Genomic DNA, 19352 nt, shown 5'->3' with positions numbered 1-19352 from the left:
AATAGGTAACCACTAATCTATTATTACTATAGAATACTTGGAATTTTCTAGAATTTTATAAAAATGAAATCATACAGTATATATGTATTCTATTCTTGCGTTATTTCCTTTCTTCTGCTTGCTTTCAACTTAAACTTGTTCTTTTTCTAGTTTCTTATTGTGAAAGCTGAAGTCATTGATTTAAGATCTTTCTTTTCTAATATAGCTGTTTGGTGCTATAAATGTCCCTCTTAATATAGCTGTTTGGTGCTATAAATGTCCCTCTTAATATAGCTGTTTGGTGCTATAAATGTCCCTCTTAATATAGCTGTTTGGTGCTATAAATGTCCCTCTAAGCATTGTGCTAGCTATATCCCACAAATTTGTATGTCTCCTATTTTGTTATAACTCAATTTAAAATACTAATTTTCCTTGAGACTTACTCTTGAGCCATAGATTATTTAGAAGTGTGTTATTTTCCAAATATTTGGAAAATTTTCCATGTATCGTTTTCTTTTACTGATTTTTAATTTAACTCCATTGTGGTCAGAGAACATATTTTGCCTTGAATCCTTTAACTTTACTGAGATTTGTTACATGACCAAGATATTGTCTATCTTGGTAAATTTTCAATGTGCATTTGTAAAGAATATGTTTTCTGGGGCACCTGGGTGACTCAGTGGTTGAGCAGCTGCCTTTGGCTCAGGGAGTGATCCCAGGGTCGTGGGATGGAGTCCCACATCAGGCTCCCCACAGGGACCCTTGCTTCTCCCTCTTCCTATGTCTCTGCCTCTGTCTCTCATAAATAAATAAAATCTTTTAAGAAAAAAGAATATGTTTTCTGTTGTCGGGTTAAATGTTGGTTAGGTATCAATTAGGTCAAATTTATTATTTGTGTTGTTCAAATCACCAATATATTCTTGCTTATTTTGTCTCCTTGGTTTATCCATAATTAAAATGTCTATGTCTCGGGCAGCCCCGGTGGCTCAGCGGTTTAGCACGGGCATGATCCTGGAGTCCTGGGATCGAGTCCCATGTCAGGCTCCCTGCATGGAGCCTACTCCTCCCTCTGCCTGTGTCTCTGCCTCTCTCTCTCTGTGTCTCTCATGAATAAATAAAATCTTTAAAAATAAATAAAATAAAATGTCTAAGTCTCTAAAATCATGGATTTGTCTATTTCTCCTTGCTCAGACAGTTTTTGCTCCATGTATTTTGAATGTATTCTTTAGGTGCATGTATTTTTAGGATTGTTATGTTCTCCCGATGAATTAACTACATTATTGTTATAAAATAGCCCTCTGTATTTCTGGTAATATCCTTTGCTTTACAATCTGCTTTCTCTGATAATATAGTCACTCCAGCTTTTCAAAAATCAATGTTAACATGGTATATCTTTTCCCTATCTTTTATGTTTAACCTATTTGTGTTTATAAAATAGGTTTCTAAAAAAAATAAAAATAATAAAAAATAAAATAAAATAGGTTTCTTATAGGCAGCATATGGTTGAGTTTTTTTTTTAAAAAAACTTTTCTATTCTACCAATCTCAGCCTTTTAATTGGGTTGCCGTGACACCATTAACTTTAATATGATTATTGATATGGTTCTGTTTTTTTTAAGATTTTGAGAGAAAGAGAGAGAGAGCACATGCAGGAGGGAGAGAGAGAGAAGCAGGCTCTCCACTAAGCAGGGAGCCCAACATGGGGCACTATCCCAGGATCCATGATCTGAGCTGAAGGCAGACGCTTAACCAACTGAGCCACCCAGGCACTCCAATATGGTTCTGTTTAAAACTACCGTCTTGGCGACACCTGGGTGGCTCAGCGATTAAATGGCTGCCTTTGGCCCAGGGCATGATCTTGAGTCCCAGGAATGAGTCCCACATCGGCCTCCCCACATGGAGCTTGCTTCTCCCTCTGCCTAGGTCTCTGCCTCTCTCTGTGTGTCTCTCTCATGAATAAATAAAATCTTTTAAAAAAATAAAACTACCATCTTGCTATTTTTTATTTTTACCAACTCTGCCCGTTATCCAATGTCTGAAAACTGCCATTTCATATATTTTGCCCATTTTTTGAGTTGTTAATATGGGAAGATGAATCCATTCACCGCTATTTCATCATTGCACGAAGTCCTTCATGTTTTGTTTTTCATACTGATTTGTTATTTATACATGTGCCAAATATGTTCTTCCAGTTTATCTTGTCTTTTCATTTTATTTATGCATTTTTCTCACAAAGAGATTTTTAATTTTGATGTTATCAACTTTCATTCTTTTCCTTTAGGCTTATGTCATGCTTATATAATGCCTGCTCTGTTTTTCCTTCTAAAATGTCATCTTTGAAAAGAAGAATGACTCCTCAGTATAAGTTAGTTTTATTTCTAACATCAAGTTTATTAACTATAAAATTAATACATGCACATGGTAAAAACATCAAGTAGAATAGAGGGCTGTAGATAAAAATGAAAAGTTTCTTTCCTCTTCTCTCACTGCCTTGTCAAATTCCTCTTGACAGAAATAACTCCTGTTAAGTATTTCTTGTATACATTCTTCCACACAAACTCTGGACAGATACATATACATGTATACTTATTCTTTTGTATATAACTGGGACACACACAAACACACAGAGTTCTGCAATCTTCCATTCAATATTCTATCTTTGAGTTCTTAATGTGACTGAGTTTTATCAGATGTACTCTAGACTCACAGAGGGACCAGGGCAATCAGAGAAGATAGCAGGGGATGTGCATAGGAAAAGGCATATTCATCTCTGTAAAGTTAACATTTAGCATAAGTCTTAAATAACTAAAGGGGAAGAAACTGAGAAATCTGGAAACAAAGTGCTATCTTTACCATTCTTCTCAGGCCAAACTGGTCTCCTGACTGAAAGTTACCATCTCCCAGGGCCGCAAGGAACAACATGTGATGATGGATGAGGATGTTAAGCAGCTGGACCTCTCACCTGCGGTAACTTCCCACTATGTGTCTCTCCCCCACTAGCTTTACTCTATCTAGCACATGCATTTCACTCAAGTGCACAGTTAACACTGACCACACAGCAGGAAAATCTGGGAGCTCAAAGAATACACAGTTGAGTTCTTACATTTATAAACTCATATGAACAGCTACCATTCTAATACCTACTGTGTGAGGGTAGGCACCATGTTGGGAACAACAGCCCTGCAAGGTTAATGTCAATGTATCTCCATTTTACAGATGAGAAAATAGAAACTGTAAGGGTCAAAGTAACCTTTTCAGGATCACAGGGCTAGTCCAGTAGCTTCCAGAGACAACTCTACACCTTAATCAGGTCAGCCTACCTTTCTATCCATCCCACACCACATTCACTCCTATATTGTGGACTTTGTGCTATTTTCTTTGCCTGGCATTCCCTCCCTCCACTTGTCTTGTCTGGTGTTCTGTGGAAGCTAGGCAGAGAGAGAAACATGGGGCCATATAGGATCCATGCTAGGCTATGCAGAATGCTGCCAGGGATGAGGACCAGTCACCCATAGGAGTCCATGAACAAGAACAAACACATGGGGTAGGGATTAAAAGTTCAGACAGGGAGCTGAGCCTGAGAACTGGAGAGCACCCTCAGGAGCCTAGGATGTAGATACTACTGCAGCTCAAGAAATGCTACTGTCAACTTTTGGAGAGCTTTAGGTGCTCTTGGAGAGCTGCTCAGAAAAACAGCTCTGTTGCCTGTAGTCTTACAGCCACTAGCCAATAGATCTTCCTCATCTCAATCCTGCTCATCCTCAGGGCCCACATTGAGTTATACCTCCAGGAAGCCTTTCCCTATCAATTCAACTCATCCCTCTCTCTTTCTTTTGGGAATTATAATTTTACTTAAAATCAGCACCATAAAATAGAACATATATATGTACCCCTTCTTGCCCTTTAATCATTTCAAGTATCTTGTTTCTTTGAGTTGACTCATTCACATCATTTTTCTATTGTTTCCCTGCCTGGCCTGGATATTGTAAAGCCTGGCTAGATTCCAGTCCCAATTCTCTAAGGAGCTGTGTGACCTACAGTTAGTCACCTCTCTGAGCCTCATCTTTCCACCTTTGAGGGTTTCTGTGAAAATGTAGTAAATTTTATAACACAACATATGAACATAAGATGTTATTGCTGAAGACATTTGAACTAAAGTGCTTCTGCCTTTCACATTCTATTTAGTGGATAATTCTATGTAAGAAATAGCAATCACTGCTACTCAATTCACACTAGGGTCCTCAGCAAAGGTTAACAGGATTAGAATAAGAATATTGCACAACTGTTAAAGATGGTGCCAGATGGAGGGGGGTCTATATGCAGCTGATTCGGGAGCTCTCCTTGGAAACTACCAGGTGATTCCAGGCTTGCTCATTTTTAAAGCTTCCATCTTTCTGAATGTTTCTTCATGTAAATGATCCGTGTCAATGCTATGAAAAAATGAAAAGAATCTAGTGTCAAGTCAAGCCAACAGATCCCTTCATTAGTTTTCCTATCCTAAGAAGATTCCCATTCTACTGGCTTCTTAGCACCAGTTACTTCACCCATTCAGCCATCTACCTTTTCCCTCAGCCTTAGCTCTTCTCTTTGGGAAAATGCCTCACTTCCTCCTGGACTCTCACATTCGTCCGTCTCTGCCTTTGTCCAAGGCCCTGCTGCACCAGTCCATTATTTCCTGCTCCTGTATATGTAATCTCTCCCTCTCTACAGGCTCCTTTCACTCAACCTAAAACTTTGCCTCTCCTCAGCGAGCCAAGAAAGGAAAAAGAACAACTCCCTCCTTCCCACAGTTCCGCAAGCCCTCCCAGCTACAGACCCACATCTCTTCTCCCTTACACAAATTTCTTCAGGGATTAGTCTCTGCTCCTTCTCCCCCTTCTTTACCTCCAATCTCTTCAAGTCATTGCAGTCTGGTTTCTGGCCCCACCACACCACTGAAACTGCCCTTGACAGAGTTACTGATGGCCTCCTAATGACTAAATCCAATGGACAGAGGTTTCAGTACTCATCCTTTTGGTCCTCTCTGCTGCACTTGATACCATTAAGCCCTTCTTCCTTGAAACTCACTTTTCCCATAGCTTCCAGGACACCATTTTCTCTCCTGGTTTACTCCATGGGTTTTTCTTTCCATACCCACCTCTTAAAAGTTGGTATTGCCCAGGGGGCTAATTCCCCAGGGATGTTTCACAGAGGTTCTTCTCTTCTCACTCTCCCTGGAGGATCTCATCCATTGTCATGGCTTCAGCTATCATCTCCAGGGCACACTCCTATATCCAACTGCCCACCCATTAGAAAACTTCCCACAGGGTCCAAAAGGCACTTCAGAAAACTCCACACGTGTGTCCCCAATTAAAACCCACTGGCTACAAAAGATGATACAAGCTCTTTCAGGTGTGTAGTCAGGTAAAAACTTTAGGTTTTTTTTTAAGATTTTAGTTTTTAATGGATAGAAGCTAGCAAAGTGAAATGAGTAAACTTGCTAATTATGGAATTGTGGAGTAAGTAGATATTTAATGCCTTGGAAATATAACAAGACCTTTAGAACTTTTGGAGTTACTTAGCACAAGTTGCCTTCTCTCTCTTTTTATTTATTTATTTGTTTGTTTTATTTATTTATTTATTTATTTTTTAAGTTGCCTTCTCTCTTGGTGCATAGTACTCACTGTTGGGCAAGAGGTGGGCCAATATGCTTAGGAAACCCGAGGTCTTCTGGGATTTAAAAGACCAGATGCACTCAACCCCTTCTTTCCAAATTTAGAACTAGAAAATTGCATCAGGGTTAGTTAGAGGCCTTTATCCAAAGCTTGCAGCCTGGAAAAGGCACCAAGGCCCATAAAATAAAATTTTCTAGAAGAAAGATAAAGGTTCAAGTGGGGCCCTTCACTCAAGTCATGGGCCTCCACCTTTGTGGGGCAAGGGCAGGTCTCACATCTATATACCTGTGGCTAAGTCCAGGAGCTCCTCTAGACCCAGCCACCCTGACACATACAGTACTTTAGAGAACAATGGCTGCATGATTGGGTGTGGACTAGTATATCTGTAACCTCAGTGCCCAATTATGATGGCACTGCAGGGCTAGCAGGGATCCAGACCAGCCAGGGCATCAATGTCTAGTAACCAAACTTCTGTGGGACCAGTTAGGGTCAGTTCTTAAGATCCCCCTGTGGCAGTGAGAAACAACAGCAGCAGTGGACTGACTCTCCAACCAACTTTAGAAGCAAAACTGGCTCTAGCTTGAAGACTGGTTTTTGAAAGGTAAGGAGAGGCCTCAAAATGAACCACTACTAGAGTATTTGAAATAGAGTAATGACTGAGTTTGTACTCAGAATTCTGTTAACAGGACTTACTAAACACATATGGTATACAAGGCCTCGCCTACCCCCTCAGCCTCACTTTTTGACACATTCTGCTTTGACTTCATGCTCCAGCAAGAGCAAACTCCTTGAATATTTCCCACCCTTTTCCCCATGAAGTATCATAAACCATACTGTTTATTGTCTAACTACCTTGTTCATGCTATCTCCTGAAACTGGACTATCCTTCTCCATCCTTACTCCTATTTCTCCTGGTAATAGTCATGAGATTTAGGGATCCCTGGGTGGCACAGCGGTTTAGCGCCTGCTTTTGGCCCAGGGCGCGATCCTGGAGACCCGGGATCGAATCCCACGTCGGGCTCCCGGTGCATGCAGCCTGCTTCTCCCTCTGCCTGTGTCTCTGCCTCTCTCTCTCTCTCTCTGTGTGACTATCATAAATAAATAAAAATTAAAAAAAATAGTCATGAGATTTAACTCAGGTGGTCCTTCCTTCAAGAAGCTTTCTGTGACCCTCTTGGGCTGCCACGACTCCCTTAAGGCCACATGATCACCCTATTGCATTTTTCAGTTTATGGGCCTGTCTCTACCACTAAGTCATCAGGCCCCTGAAGAGCATAGATCATGTCTCACGTCTTATTCACTCTTGTCTCCTGGCACCTGGCACACTTGACTAGCACATAGCAGGTATTTAGAAAGTACTTGTGGAATGAGTGAAGGTAAGCTCTGTCGCTCTAAGGTCATGGCCTCTTTTACTCCTTGACCTTCTGAAAGTCTAGACATGTAGTCTTTATTGAACACATCATTAATGGTCTCCTTTCCTTGCCTCCCGATGTTCTAAGTTACTAATTTGTCTTCTATATGTATTTACTGTATGCAAAACACTGAGCCAAGGAACTTTATGGGGGGGGGCGTAGAGAATACAATGAAGAACAAGATTCAGCCCCACACTCAATCAGCTCTCAGAAAATAACCTTCTTCCTCCAGTCTTTGCAATTTCCAGCCAAGACTCTCCCTTTTAGAAGGCTCTCCCAGAATTACCCTGTTTTGATCCCACCACAACATTAAATTACCCACAGTTCCCTCTCACCTTACTTGGGTAAATACATATTTCTATTAATTACAGTGTTGTTTGTATTACATATACTCTAACATTCAAAACTGATTTGAGGTCAGTGAATGAGGTCTATTCTGTGTGTGTGTGTGTATGTGTCCTTTATTTTGTATTTTGAGCTATTACTGCATACTGTTATCAACTTATCAACTGACAAGTTATAAGGGTTTGAAGGTTGGCCTGAAAACACAGTGGAAGCACATTGGTTAAAAGGCAAAGAGCAAGAGATACAGGAAACAGTGTAATAATTTACAATAAAAAGTAAATAATGGCATGCCATCACAAAATAATTTCTCCCTGCTGTCACTTAGGACCTTTGCTGAAGCATACGCACTACAGAGCACTACCACATTAAATTACTCGATATTTAAATAAACCTTAGGATTGATCATTAAGCTTATTCCAACAAGTTGACAATATAGATAGCAGTCACCTCTTTTGAGAAAGACACTATGGAATGGAAGTCTCGAAATCCCTGAGGCTTATCATGTCACAAATAATTCTCTTTCAAGGCAGTAACCACCACACTTTCAAGCCTTTGAAACTAACATACTTCACTGTGCTAGTAGAGAACCAGTTCCTGTTTCAGCCAGACTTGTAATCAGGCCTTTATGCTGTTTTCATTTACACTTCAATCTGTTAAATTGGCTTTGAAATGTGTGGAATTTTTACTCAGCCTTTATTTTCCATTATGTGTTCCAGCTCTGAATGCCAGAAATGAATGGACATTTGGCCACTGATTAGCTGCCAACACAGCATAGCTGTATCCTAATTAAGACTGACTTTGTGGATCATGCCAGCCTGAGCTGGCAGATGGACATTGACCAAAAAGGGTCAAGACCTCCACTTCCTATAATTGCATCATTACAACTTCATTTCCTTGAGTCTTGAAGATCCAAATGTAAACATTAAGACCTCGGCAAGTATGAGAAGAGAAAAGGGAAGGAAACTAACACTTATGGAATACCCTCTATGTGCCAAAGGTTGTACTAGGTACATCTTTAATTAACGTTTCACTTCATTCAATCTCCTCGTTAACACCAGATAGTCAGGTACTAGTATTGGCTCCATTTTACAGACAGTGATACTAAAGTACAGGGAGGTTAAGTAAGCATGGCCATGTAGCTAGTAGGTGCTAAACCTGGTATTTAAGTCAGACCTAACAGAATCTAGATGTGGTACTCTTTTCCCTACACCATGTTGCTTCTCTTAGCAGTGATATCCAGTGCTGCCTGTTCTCTGCCTCTTTCTCTGCCCGTGTCTAAGGAGGAGGCCTACTGGTCATTTTACTTACTTTTGATATTTTGCCTAGGCATGGCTTGCCTCAGTTTTTCTTCTTTCCTGACTGCAATGGGCTATGATCAAACCCAACATGTCTGTCTTGACCCTCTCCCTTCCTGCCCGCACCCCCCCCCCGCCATAGTAACTTACTAGAATGTCTGTAGTTTACATATTGGCTGAAGCAGTGCATCACAGAGCATTTGCACTCCAAAATCCTTGAGGTCATTTCCACTTAGGTCTAGCAATGTTAGGTTCTCGTTTCTGCTGAGGACAGAGGCAAGGGCTCCACAGCACGCATCTGTGAGATGACATTCTGCTAACCTGCGGGGCAGGGGTGGTTTGAAGATTCAAGAAAGAAACCAGTTTTATTCCAAGTTCTGCAATGACCCCCTCATACCATATAGAGAGAGCCTGGAACAAGAGCCCAGTGAGCAAAAGGTCCCAGTATACTTACCACAAAGTCTGCAGTTTGCAGGAGGGGTGTTTCAGCCCTTCACACAGCACCTGCATACCCTCGTCCCCTAAAGCATTATCACTGAGGTCAAGGTCTCTTAGGTACTGATTGGTGTAGAGTGCATCGCACAAATCCTGACAACACTCTCCAGTCAGGTGGCAGGTCCATAGTCTGCCAGGAAGTAAGGTAGAGAAGGCTGGCATCATTTCATCTGCACTGAATTACTTTAGGAATTCTGTTTGCCCATGAGACAAACACATTAGAAACACACAGTGTCATGTAAAAAAAAAATTCCATAGGCCAGGGCCAAACAGAGATTGTAGAGAAGGGAACATTTATTCTCCCTAAATTATATGGTTCTTCATGTATTGCTTCCTTGAAGATTCAATCACGAGGCCAAAAAAAAAAAAAATACTCATTTATTTTTAAGAGTTGCTGAAACATCAGGGAACTATGCCTGTGGCTTTAGTACACAATACTTACGCCAGATCCTTTAACGGACAGTCAGGCTGTTTTAATCCTTCACACAGCAATTTCAGTCCCAAATCTTCAATTTTGTTATTAATCAGAAGCAGCCTTGTCAGGCTCCGGCTGGAGCTCAGGACTTGGGAAAGGGACTCACAACAAGCTGCAGAAAGGGAACATTCAGAAAGCCTGGAGGAATGGGAATACCAAGGTGGCTGTTAACCATGGAGTCCTACTGAACCTCAAGTGCCAAGGCCCATGAGAACAAGGAGAAGCGGACACTTACACGAGATTCTCGAGAATACCCTTCGTATGCTGCAGACCTTCACAAAGATGCTGTACTCCTGTGTCCCCTAGGGTATTGGCAAACACAAACAGCTCTTTTAACGTCTGACTCACTTGCAAGAAGGAAGAAAGCTCCATACAGCTAGCATCCGTTAGGCAACATGTGCTCAAGCTACCAAGAAAAAAGAAGAAAAATCAGCCACTGCTGACTTTTAACTCCCTGAGAATGTTTTCCTAAGTTCTAGCCATGCTTCAAATTCTAACTCTTTGTGCACTTCCTTCACAAAAGCCTCCTTCTGAAGTCTCCGGCTCACAGTGACCCCCTACCTTTCGCTGGATTCATGTGGCATTTCTAAATGATTCCAAAGTATTGAGAACTTCATCACACATTGAACTGTGTTGCTCTCCAATTGTTTCATATCTGTATGTCCTTAAGGGCAGCTTTATCACTTGTCCTTCTGATAACTCTACCCACCTCTAGTCCAGCATTGGGTGTATATGGGTATCCCCTATAGAGTTAATATTTAAGTGGTGTCATTCCTGTAAACATGCAAGATGGTAGTATACTGGAAAGATCAGGAGATTTGGAGACAGATTTTGGAGTCACCAAAATATCACTTTTGAGTGGTATGACCTTGGACAAGTCACTTTTCCCTGTGATCTTCAGTTTCCTCATCTGTACAATGGGAATTAAAAAAATCCATCTTGGGGATGCCTGAGTGGCTCAGTGGTTGAGTATCTGCCTTCAGCTCAGGGCGTGATCCTGGGGTCCCCAGATTGAGTCCCACATCAGGCTCCCTGCACGGAGCCTGCTTCTTCCTCTGCCTGTGTCTCTGCCTTTCTCTCTCTCTGTGTCTCTCATGAATAAATAAATAAAACCTTTAAAATAAATCCATCTTATTGGATTTAGTGCATGAAGGTGAAATAACTTCTGCCATGCACCAAGCATAGATCCTGGCACATAGCAGGCATTCAACAAGTTCAATAGCCATAATACGATGCCAGACAGTTCCAAGAAACTTACTCTAGTTTCTCCACTTTACAGTTGGAATGTCTGAGACCCTCACAAAGATACTTCACCCCTGTGTCTCCCAGGGGATTTTCACTCAGGTCCAGTTCAGTGAGGTTTGGATTGCAAATGAGAACAGAGGCAAGGTACTTGCAAACCACCTCTGAGCTTTCAGGGAGAAAGCTAGCACACAACCTGGAGAGAAAGAAAGATGAACACAGACAGAATTGGCTGCTTTCCTGTCCTACTCACCCGCCCCCTACCCACAATACCTCAGGAGCAGAGAAAATAAAGGTCCACTCATACAAGACTGCCAACCTTGATAATGTCACAGCCTCCAGGAGAGAGAGAGAATCGTACTTTGCTCTCACAACACTGTATTCCCCAGTAGGATTCAATAAGTGTTGACTGCCCCTCCAAAAAAAGTGTTGGGAGTAAATATCAAAGTGACTTCATCTCATTTTAACCCCCTGCATGAATTTAGAATTCTATCTCATAGCTATTTTCAAATCCCACGAGGGAAATGCTATAATATCTTTAATTAAGCTTTACAATCAAAAGACATAAAATTCCATTATTTATTAATTTTCCATCCTTACAGAGACCCAGGCCCATCATCATAATATAATATTTTATATACATAATATTTTCTTTAGGATGAAGAGTGGTTTTTACTGACCTTCCTGTCTTCTCAGTCTTTGTTTCTTCATATTAAGTAGTCTAGTTTCTTGAACTATCAACTTTTTCTTCCAACCCTTTCAAGAATTTCTATGACATATACTACAATCTTGGAGTCCTCGATTTTCTCTTGAGTTACCAGGCTCCAACCTTAGCCTTGAAGAGGGCTCGTAAATAAACATGTCTATATCTCCCCAATTTAGAAATTTTATTTTATTTTATTTTATTTTTTTTATTTGCTTATGATAGTCACACACAGAGAGAGAGACAGAGACACAGGCAGAGGGAGAAGCAGGCTCCATGCACCGGGAGCCCGATGTGGGATTCGATCCCGGGTCTCCAGGATAGCGCCCTGGGCCAAAGGCAGGCGCCAAACCGCTGCGCCACCCAGGGATCCCCCAATTTAGAAATTTTAAATAGAGGCATTTGGTAGGCAGGAAGAGTTTCAAAGTGAAGTTTAGAAAGCTTTAAAGAGCTTTTGCTTAAAAAAAAAAAAAAGCAGAAGGGACACCTGGGTGGCTCAGCGGTTGAGCGTCTGCCTTTGACTCAGGGCATGATCCTGGAGTCCCAGGATCTAGTCCTGCATTGGGCTTCCTGCATGGAGCCTGCTTCTCCCTCTGCCTATGTCTCTGCCAATCTCTCTCTCTCTTTCTCATGAATAAATAAAATCTTTAAAAAAATTAAAAAAAACACATATGGGGTACCTAGATGGCTCAGTCAGTTATGCATCTGACTCCTGATCTCAGCTCAGGTCTTCTCTCAGAGTAGTGAGTTCAAGCCCCACATTGGGCTCTAATTGGACATGGAATCTACTTGAAAATAAATAACCCACATATTTATTGTGCAAGTTCATTGTGTCACATTGGCTAGGTAATATAACCAGATATTTGGTCAAAACTTATTCTAGATGTATCTGGGAAGGTAATTTTTATTTTTTTTTATTTTTATTTTTTTAATTTTTTTTTTTATTTATGATAGTCACAGAGAGAGAGAGAGAAAGAGAGAGAGAGAGAGGGAGGCAGAGACACAGGCAGAGGGAGAAGCAGGCTCCATGCACCGGGAGCCCGACGTGGGACTCGATCCCGGGTCTCCAGGATCGCGCCCTGGGCCAAAGGCAGGCGCCAAATCGCTGCGCCACCCAGGGATCCCGAGGGAAGGTAATTTTTAGATGAGATTAACATTTAAATCAGTAGACTCTGAGTAAAGTAACTTATCCTCCATAATTTGGGTGGGCCTCATCTAATTAGTTGAAGGTCTTTCAGAAAAAGACTGACCTCCCAGGGAAGAAGAGAGATTTCTCCTAGCAGAATGCCTTTGAACTTGAACTGCAACATGAGCTTTCCCTATGTCTCTAGCTTGTTGACCTACTTTGTAAATATTCAACTTGACATCCACCATAATTCACATGAGCCAATTCCTTAAAATAAATCTCTATATAGTCGACCCTTGAAGAACACAGGTTTGAACTGCATGGATTCACTTAAATACGAATTTTTTTTAATAAATGCAGTACAGTACTGTAAATGTATTTTCCCTTCCTTATGATTTTCTTAATAACATTTTCTTTTCTCCAGTTTACTTTCTTGTAAGAATACAATATAAATATATATCACATACAGAATGTATGTCAGTCAGCTGTTCATGTTATCTGTTGGTCTTCCAGTCAACAGCAAGGCTATTAGTTAAACTTTTGGAAGGTCAAAAGTTATATGTGGATTTTTGACTAGGGGGAGTTTAAAGTACCTCAAACCCTGTGTTTTTTCCTTTTTCTTTTTTTTTAAGATTTTATTTATTTATTCATGAGAGAGAGAGAGGCAGAGGGAGAAGCAGGCTCCATGCAGGGAGCCTGACATGGGACTCAATCCCGGGTCTCCAGGACCACACCCTGGGCTGAAGGCGGCACTAAACTGCTAAGCCACCTGGGCTGTCTAACTCTGTGTTTTTCAAGGGTCAACTGTACATTTATATACATCTTCTTTGTTCTGTTTCTCTGGAGAATGCTAATACATATACAATAAATTTTTTATTAAAACTATTACCATGGGACTTTGAAGTCAGATTCATGTGAGTTCTGAATTGTGCCTTTGCCATGTTATTTAGTCTTATGGCCTCGGGTCCCCATTTCCTCATCTGTTAAAATGGATATGATAATCTGAAACCTCTCAGAACTGTTGTACAATTAAAGGAAATCATAGATACAAAGTAGTCGGCACAATGCTTAGCACAAAGTAATACTTCAGTAAGTGCGGGCTATTGTTATAGTCATTGATATTACTGCCGCTTACAATAAAAACAATTCTTTTCCTAAACTTTTTGCATAGGAACAATTTAGGGACTGTCACTTTTAGTCTTCTCCATGACTCTTTGAAATGTGTTGATCACACAGCATCCATCTTGGTTGTATATTTAATTTTTTTTTTCTCGCAGTAAGGAAACTAATGGTTACCACTTACTTGAGCTTCTGTAATTTGCAATTTGGGTCTTTTAAGCCTTCACAAAGCAATTTCAAAGCCAAAGCGTCCAATTTTGTTTCACTGAATTCCAGATCAGTGAGCCACTGGCTGGTGCTAAGAACAGCTGCCAGTGCCCCACAAGAAGCAGGAGAGAGAAGGCATCGGTACAATCTACAGTGAAGAGAAGAATGACCTCATTATCTTGCTCATGCGTAACCACCCCATGCAAACAGAAATTGACAAAAAAATGCTATGAACACAGACAACAAATTTTCCTGCTATTAAGTTACCTCAATGTCTGTAAGACACAGTTTGGCTTTCTTAATCCTTCACACAGAAGCTTCATTCCTGAATCTTCCAGGGTATTTTTTACAAACTCCAAATCTGTCAAATACTGGTTAGTTTCAAATACTAAAGAGAGGTCCTTACCACAAGAAGCTGTGAGGTGGCAGAAAATCAGTCTGTATGGAGAAAAAGACATTTTAGAGAAGAAAGAAAATAGGACTCTCTTTAAAGGTATCTGTTTGTACCTTACAGATGTAATTAATTCTTTCAGTCCACTCAGCAATTAATTTTTTGAGTGCTTACCACTATGCCAGATGCTGAAAACACAGAAATAATTAAGACTCAGACCTGGCCTTGCAGGAATGTCCAGTTGATGGGGCAAAAAATCAGAAAATCATGGATTATAATACAGTGTGAAAAGTACTGCAAGTGGTATGCACAAAGTATCATGGGGACACAGAAGGGTGGCATAATTCAGCCTACCTCAGGATGGGAGTTGGAGGATCAAGAAATAGTTGTAAGGGAAAGAAATACTAGAGCACTGCTGTGAAAGGGGAATATAAATTGAACAGGAGTTAGGTGGATGAAGAGAATGGGAGCAAGGAGAACAGGAAAGGCCAAGGGACAACCCACTCATGGAGCATCCTGTGCAAAGTCCAGTAGACAAGTGAGAGGATGTTTTGTTTGAGAAACTGCCAATTACATCTGACCCTTGAACAACTCAGGCTCTGACCTCCACACAGTTGAAAATCTGCCTGTAATGTTTAACTTCCCCCAAACTTGACCACTATTAGCCTATTGATGACCAGAAAGAAGCCTTAACAATAAAATAGTCGGGACATGTGGGTGGCTCAGCGGTTGAGCTTCTGCCTTTGGCTCAGGGTGTGATCCCAGGGTCCTGGGATCGAGTCCCACATTGGGGTCCCTGCATGGAGCTTGCTTCTCCCTCTGCCTGTGTCTCTGCCTCTGTCTCTCTCATGAATAAACAAATAAAATCTTTTTAAAAAACACAATAAAATAGTCAACTAACACATATTTGTATGTTATACATATTACATACTATCTTATCGTAAACTGGAGGAAAAAATGTTATTAAGAAAATCATAAGTTAGAAAAAATACATTTATAGTACTGTACTGAATTTATTTTAAAAATCCACACAGGAGCAGCCCCAGTGGCCCAGTGGTTTAGCGCCACCTTCAGCCAGGGGTGTGATCCTGGAGACCGAGGGTCGAGTCCCACATCAGGCTCCCTGCATGGAGCCTGCTTCTCCCTCTGCCTGTGTCTCTGCTTCTCTCTCTGTGGGTCTCTCATGAATAAATAAATTAAATATTTAAAAAAATAAAATAAAAATCCACACAGAAGTAAACCTCCACAGTCCAAACTCCAGGTTGTTCAAAGGGTCAACTGTATTTGCTATGGCCTATCTTAAAAGACTAGAACGACATATATAGCTCTCAAACTATTAAGTAGTTATCTTCTAGGTTAGGGAAAGGTGAGTTTACAGGTATACTTTCACATTATAGGTATTTAAAAATTATATAAAATGATCACAAGTTACAAAAAATAGTTTAAAATTTTTAAAAAATGTGATTAATATAAATAATTTCTACAATAGACAAAATATAAAGAGTAAAGTTTTTATGTACAATATTCCTACCACTCCAAAATAACCACTGCTGTTAGCATTTTGGTATGTGACTTTCCAGGTTTTTAATGCATGCATACATATAGAGATATATGTTCCTTGTAACAAATGAAATCATAGAAGATATATTTTAAAAAGATAGAATACTTTTTCTAAACCTCCTCTCCAACTCCACCTCCTAGAGATGAGAGTCTGGTGTATGCCTTCCCACTCCTTTCTCCAAGCTCATAGAAACACACACACACACACACACACACACACACACACACACACAGAATTTGTATATTTTTACAAAAATGTGACCAGAGAAAACATTACATCAACTTTATATGCACTTTGTCATTCAGTTCTCACGGTGGGCCCATAGGTAGAAACTAAGATTCAATTATAGCAGAACGTCATATAGTAAGCGGCAAAGCAGGATTACACCTTAAGTCTGTCTGATTTATCCAGTGGCTTCAGAAAGCCATTGGAGGTTTAAACTCACATGTTCAATTTCCTCTGATGTCTGGGTAGGCAGGAGACAAACCAGGTATCAGACGGCGGCGGTAGTCCAGGGAAGAAATACAGGTTGGGGAAGCTGGACTAGGATAGTGGGAGCGTGAAGGTGGACAGAATCGAGACTTGGTTTCCGGGTGAAATGGCCAGAATTTAAGACCGTTTAGGGCAACTACAACGTTCAGTGCTGAGCCAATGGGCGATAAAACTGTTCCCTGGCTCCCCCCTCTTCCTCTAAGGGATATGAAAGGTCACTGAGCGATTGGGGCTTCTTCTAGTTCTAGAACATTCCATTTCTAGGAGGCAACGGCCCCTTGGCGTGGGACAATCCATTATGGAGGGGGGGGGTGAAACTTCTTGTACTCAATTACCAGTACTTCACGGTCTCGATTCTAAGTCTTTTCTAACCACTCCTATTGTTTCCCACCTTCACTGACTTTCACCAACGTAGCGGATTCTCTTATGTCCTGGCATTTGGGAGGAACCATCCTCAAAAATTCCCTCCCCCCCCACTGTCTCTGGAAGTTGGAACAGTCCCAAGTAAAAGCCTCGAGGGTTGGCCCCAAGACTTCCTTTTCTCGGAGCCCTTGGAGGCAAAGGTGCGTTTTCTCTTTGGGTTTAGTAGGTGGGCGTGGTTAGCCCCCCCATACTATCTGGTCTCCACTGGAGAAGTGAGGCTTGGTGGGAGGTGTACTAGCGTGGGGCAAGCCTTAGGGGACCTCTAAGAGGATCTGAGGGAGGAGGGGCAGGGCAAACTGATGGGAGGAGACCCGGCTGAGGTAGGGGCGACATTGGGGTGGGACGGCAGGGGGGGCTGTGAGGGCCCCCGCAGAGTGGACACCTGGTTGATTCATTTCCACAGGGCCAGCCAAACCCCTAAAGTACTCAGTCATCATGGCCTTGAAATCTGACGACGCCACTGGTGGGTTCCAGCATGACAATGTGGTAGCTTTCATCAATGAGAAAATGGCTGGGCACACAAAAGGCCCTGAGTTCTACATCGAGAATCTATCCCTGTCCTGGAAGGAGGTGGAGAACAAGCTCAGGACCATCCTGGAGGACACCACAGTGTCCAGTGAGGCCAAAGAGGCCTGTGCCTGGAGCAGCCTGGCCCTGGGCGTGCGTTTCGCCCGTAGGCAGGGCCAGTTACACAAGCATAGGGTACACTGGCTGCACGATTTTGCCAAACTACATAAGTCGGCAGCACATGCCTTGGCCTCAGACCTAAAGGAATTCACAGAGCAGCAGGAGATGGAGCGCAAGGAGGCAGCCTTTCGGCTGCGGCTGGCCCAGTCCAACCTGGCAGAGATGCAGAAGGAACGGGATCTCCTAAGGTGGAAGCTCTTCCAGGTTGTAGGATTATCTTTACTTGATCCCCGCCCTGTCTCCCTGCCCCACCCCCAGAATGGATCTCAAACCTGCTCTCTTCTCTCCAACAGCTGGGGTCTACCCAGGAGCGGGGCGGGGTCTCAGAGGAGCCAGGCCTGGCCACTGCCTGTGAGACTGGGACAGGGGGAGCAAGTGAGGAGGAAGATGAGGCCGGAGCTGCTGCTACTTCTACTACCGCTGCTGGTGCCACAGGAAGAGGAAGAAGAAGACAGAAGGATGCAGAGGGGGCAGAAACTGCAAAGGCGATGAGTAGAGGCCTCATGCAGCTGCTGGGAGCTGTGGAGCGGAAAAATTACACCACTGGTGGGCAGAGGGAGGGAGATCTCAGGTCAGTGGAAACAGCCATGTTTTATTTCTCTGGGACCCTCAAGCCTGGGTCCAGAGTCGCACCATCGCCCCTTCCTGTCCAGCTCCCTGCCTCATTCACATACTCCTACTCTTGCCCCTCATCCCCCTTCCCGCCTGCACCCGCACCATCCCCACCAGCAGCAACATTCACTGCAGGAGCTCCATTTCCAACATCTCCACACTGGAAGCCCTCTGATGTTAGCGTGTGGTCTGATGCGGGGTCCCAGGGAACAGGAACTCAAGAATCCCAAAGAGACAGGAGAGACTCTGAACCCTATCAGCAGAGAAGACCTCCCATATTTCGCAGGCCTGGGGATTGGGACTGCCCTTGGTGTAAAGCTGTGAATTTTTCACGGAGGGAAATCTGCTACTGCTGTGGGAGGGGAATTTGGCTGCAAAGCCCTCAGTAAATTCAGAAATGTGAAACAGAACAGAAACCTGTCCTAGTGGGAAATCAATTTTGGGGAAAGGTGGGGAAAGGAGGGAGGGAACTGGGGGTTGGCAAGGGATGAATGGGAGAATGAGGCTAAGAGAGTGCGAGGGAAGTGGGGTGGGAAGTGGAGAGACTGTAGATTGACAGAGATAGACATATTTTATATTTTGATGACCCCTTTTTTGTTCCAGAGTATTAACATTCCACACCCCGGAAGCACCGTAGCTTCTTAGTGTGTATCTCTCTCACTAACCCTAGTATCAGGTGGACCTGAGCAGCCATGTATATGACCAACTCACCCTTCTTCCCACCTAGGCTATATGATTGGAGCAGGAATGGACAGGATCTCACACTAGAGAATCTGAACAGAGAGGCAGATTCCATAGGTTGATGCTATGGAATCAGTGGGTCATTTGGAATTAGGGTCAAGTTCAGAGTCATGAATGCCAAGGCCATAGCCAAGGCCTGGCCCTGGCTGTCAGGGAACAGAACTGTGCACTTAATAGAAGCCAAGTTCTTAGAGGATGCCGGAATGAGGTCCCAGGAAGCAGAGAAGGTACAAAAAAGCACAGGAATTGATCTTCCAACTCCACAGATGGAGAGAGTGGTGGCATGACCACTTTTCCACTTTCTGCAATGGTGTTACATGAAAATCCAATCTGCACAGATCCCCATTGCTTTAAGCTAATTTGAGTGGGTTCCTGTTCTGGGCAACGAGATTAT

General features: G+C 42.4%; 2 protein-coding genes across 8 annotated transcripts in view; one reads left to right on the top strand and one right to left on the bottom strand.

Annotated features, from left to right (window-relative positions):
* Window positions 1–2354: 2354 nt before the first annotated feature.
* Window positions 2355–19352, bottom strand: part of LOC129517819 (NACHT, LRR and PYD domains-containing protein 12-like) — a 42345-nt gene continuing 25347 nt past the window's right edge. For all 7 annotated transcript variants that reach the window (XM_055337967.1, XM_055337970.1, XM_055337966.1 and 4 more), the window contains exons 6-13: window positions 14319–14489; window positions 14029–14199; window positions 10913–11092; window positions 9890–10060; window positions 9622–9792; window positions 9139–9309; window positions 8835–9005; window positions 2355–4408 (exon numbers count right to left, since the gene is read on the bottom strand). In XM_055337967.1, coding sequence (XP_055193942.1) covers window positions 4327–4408; window positions 8835–9005; window positions 9139–9309; window positions 9622–9792; window positions 9890–10060; window positions 10913–11092; window positions 14029–14199; window positions 14319–14489 — 1288 coding nt within the window. In that variant the 3' untranslated portion in view covers window positions 2355–4326. The remainder of the gene's footprint in view (window positions 4409–8834; window positions 9006–9138; window positions 9310–9621; window positions 9793–9889; window positions 10061–10912; window positions 11093–14028; window positions 14200–14318; window positions 14490–19352) is intronic.
* TEX13A (testis expressed 13A) lies at window positions 16815–19215 on the top strand. Its single transcript, XM_055337973.1, has 2 exons — window positions 16815–17812; window positions 17914–19215. The coding sequence occupies exons 1-2, from the start codon at window positions 17354–17356 to the stop codon at window positions 18604–18606; spliced, it is 1152 nt and encodes a 383-aa protein (XP_055193948.1). The 5' UTR covers window positions 16815–17353; the 3' UTR covers window positions 18607–19215.

Source organism: Nyctereutes procyonoides, unplaced genomic scaffold, assembly GCF_905146905.1.
Source record: "Nyctereutes procyonoides isolate TBG_1078 unplaced genomic scaffold, NYPRO_anot_genome, whole genome shotgun sequence".
NCBI lineage: Eukaryota > Metazoa > Chordata > Mammalia > Carnivora > Canidae > Nyctereutes > Nyctereutes procyonoides.
This window is presented reverse-complemented; position numbering and strand designations above follow the sequence as displayed.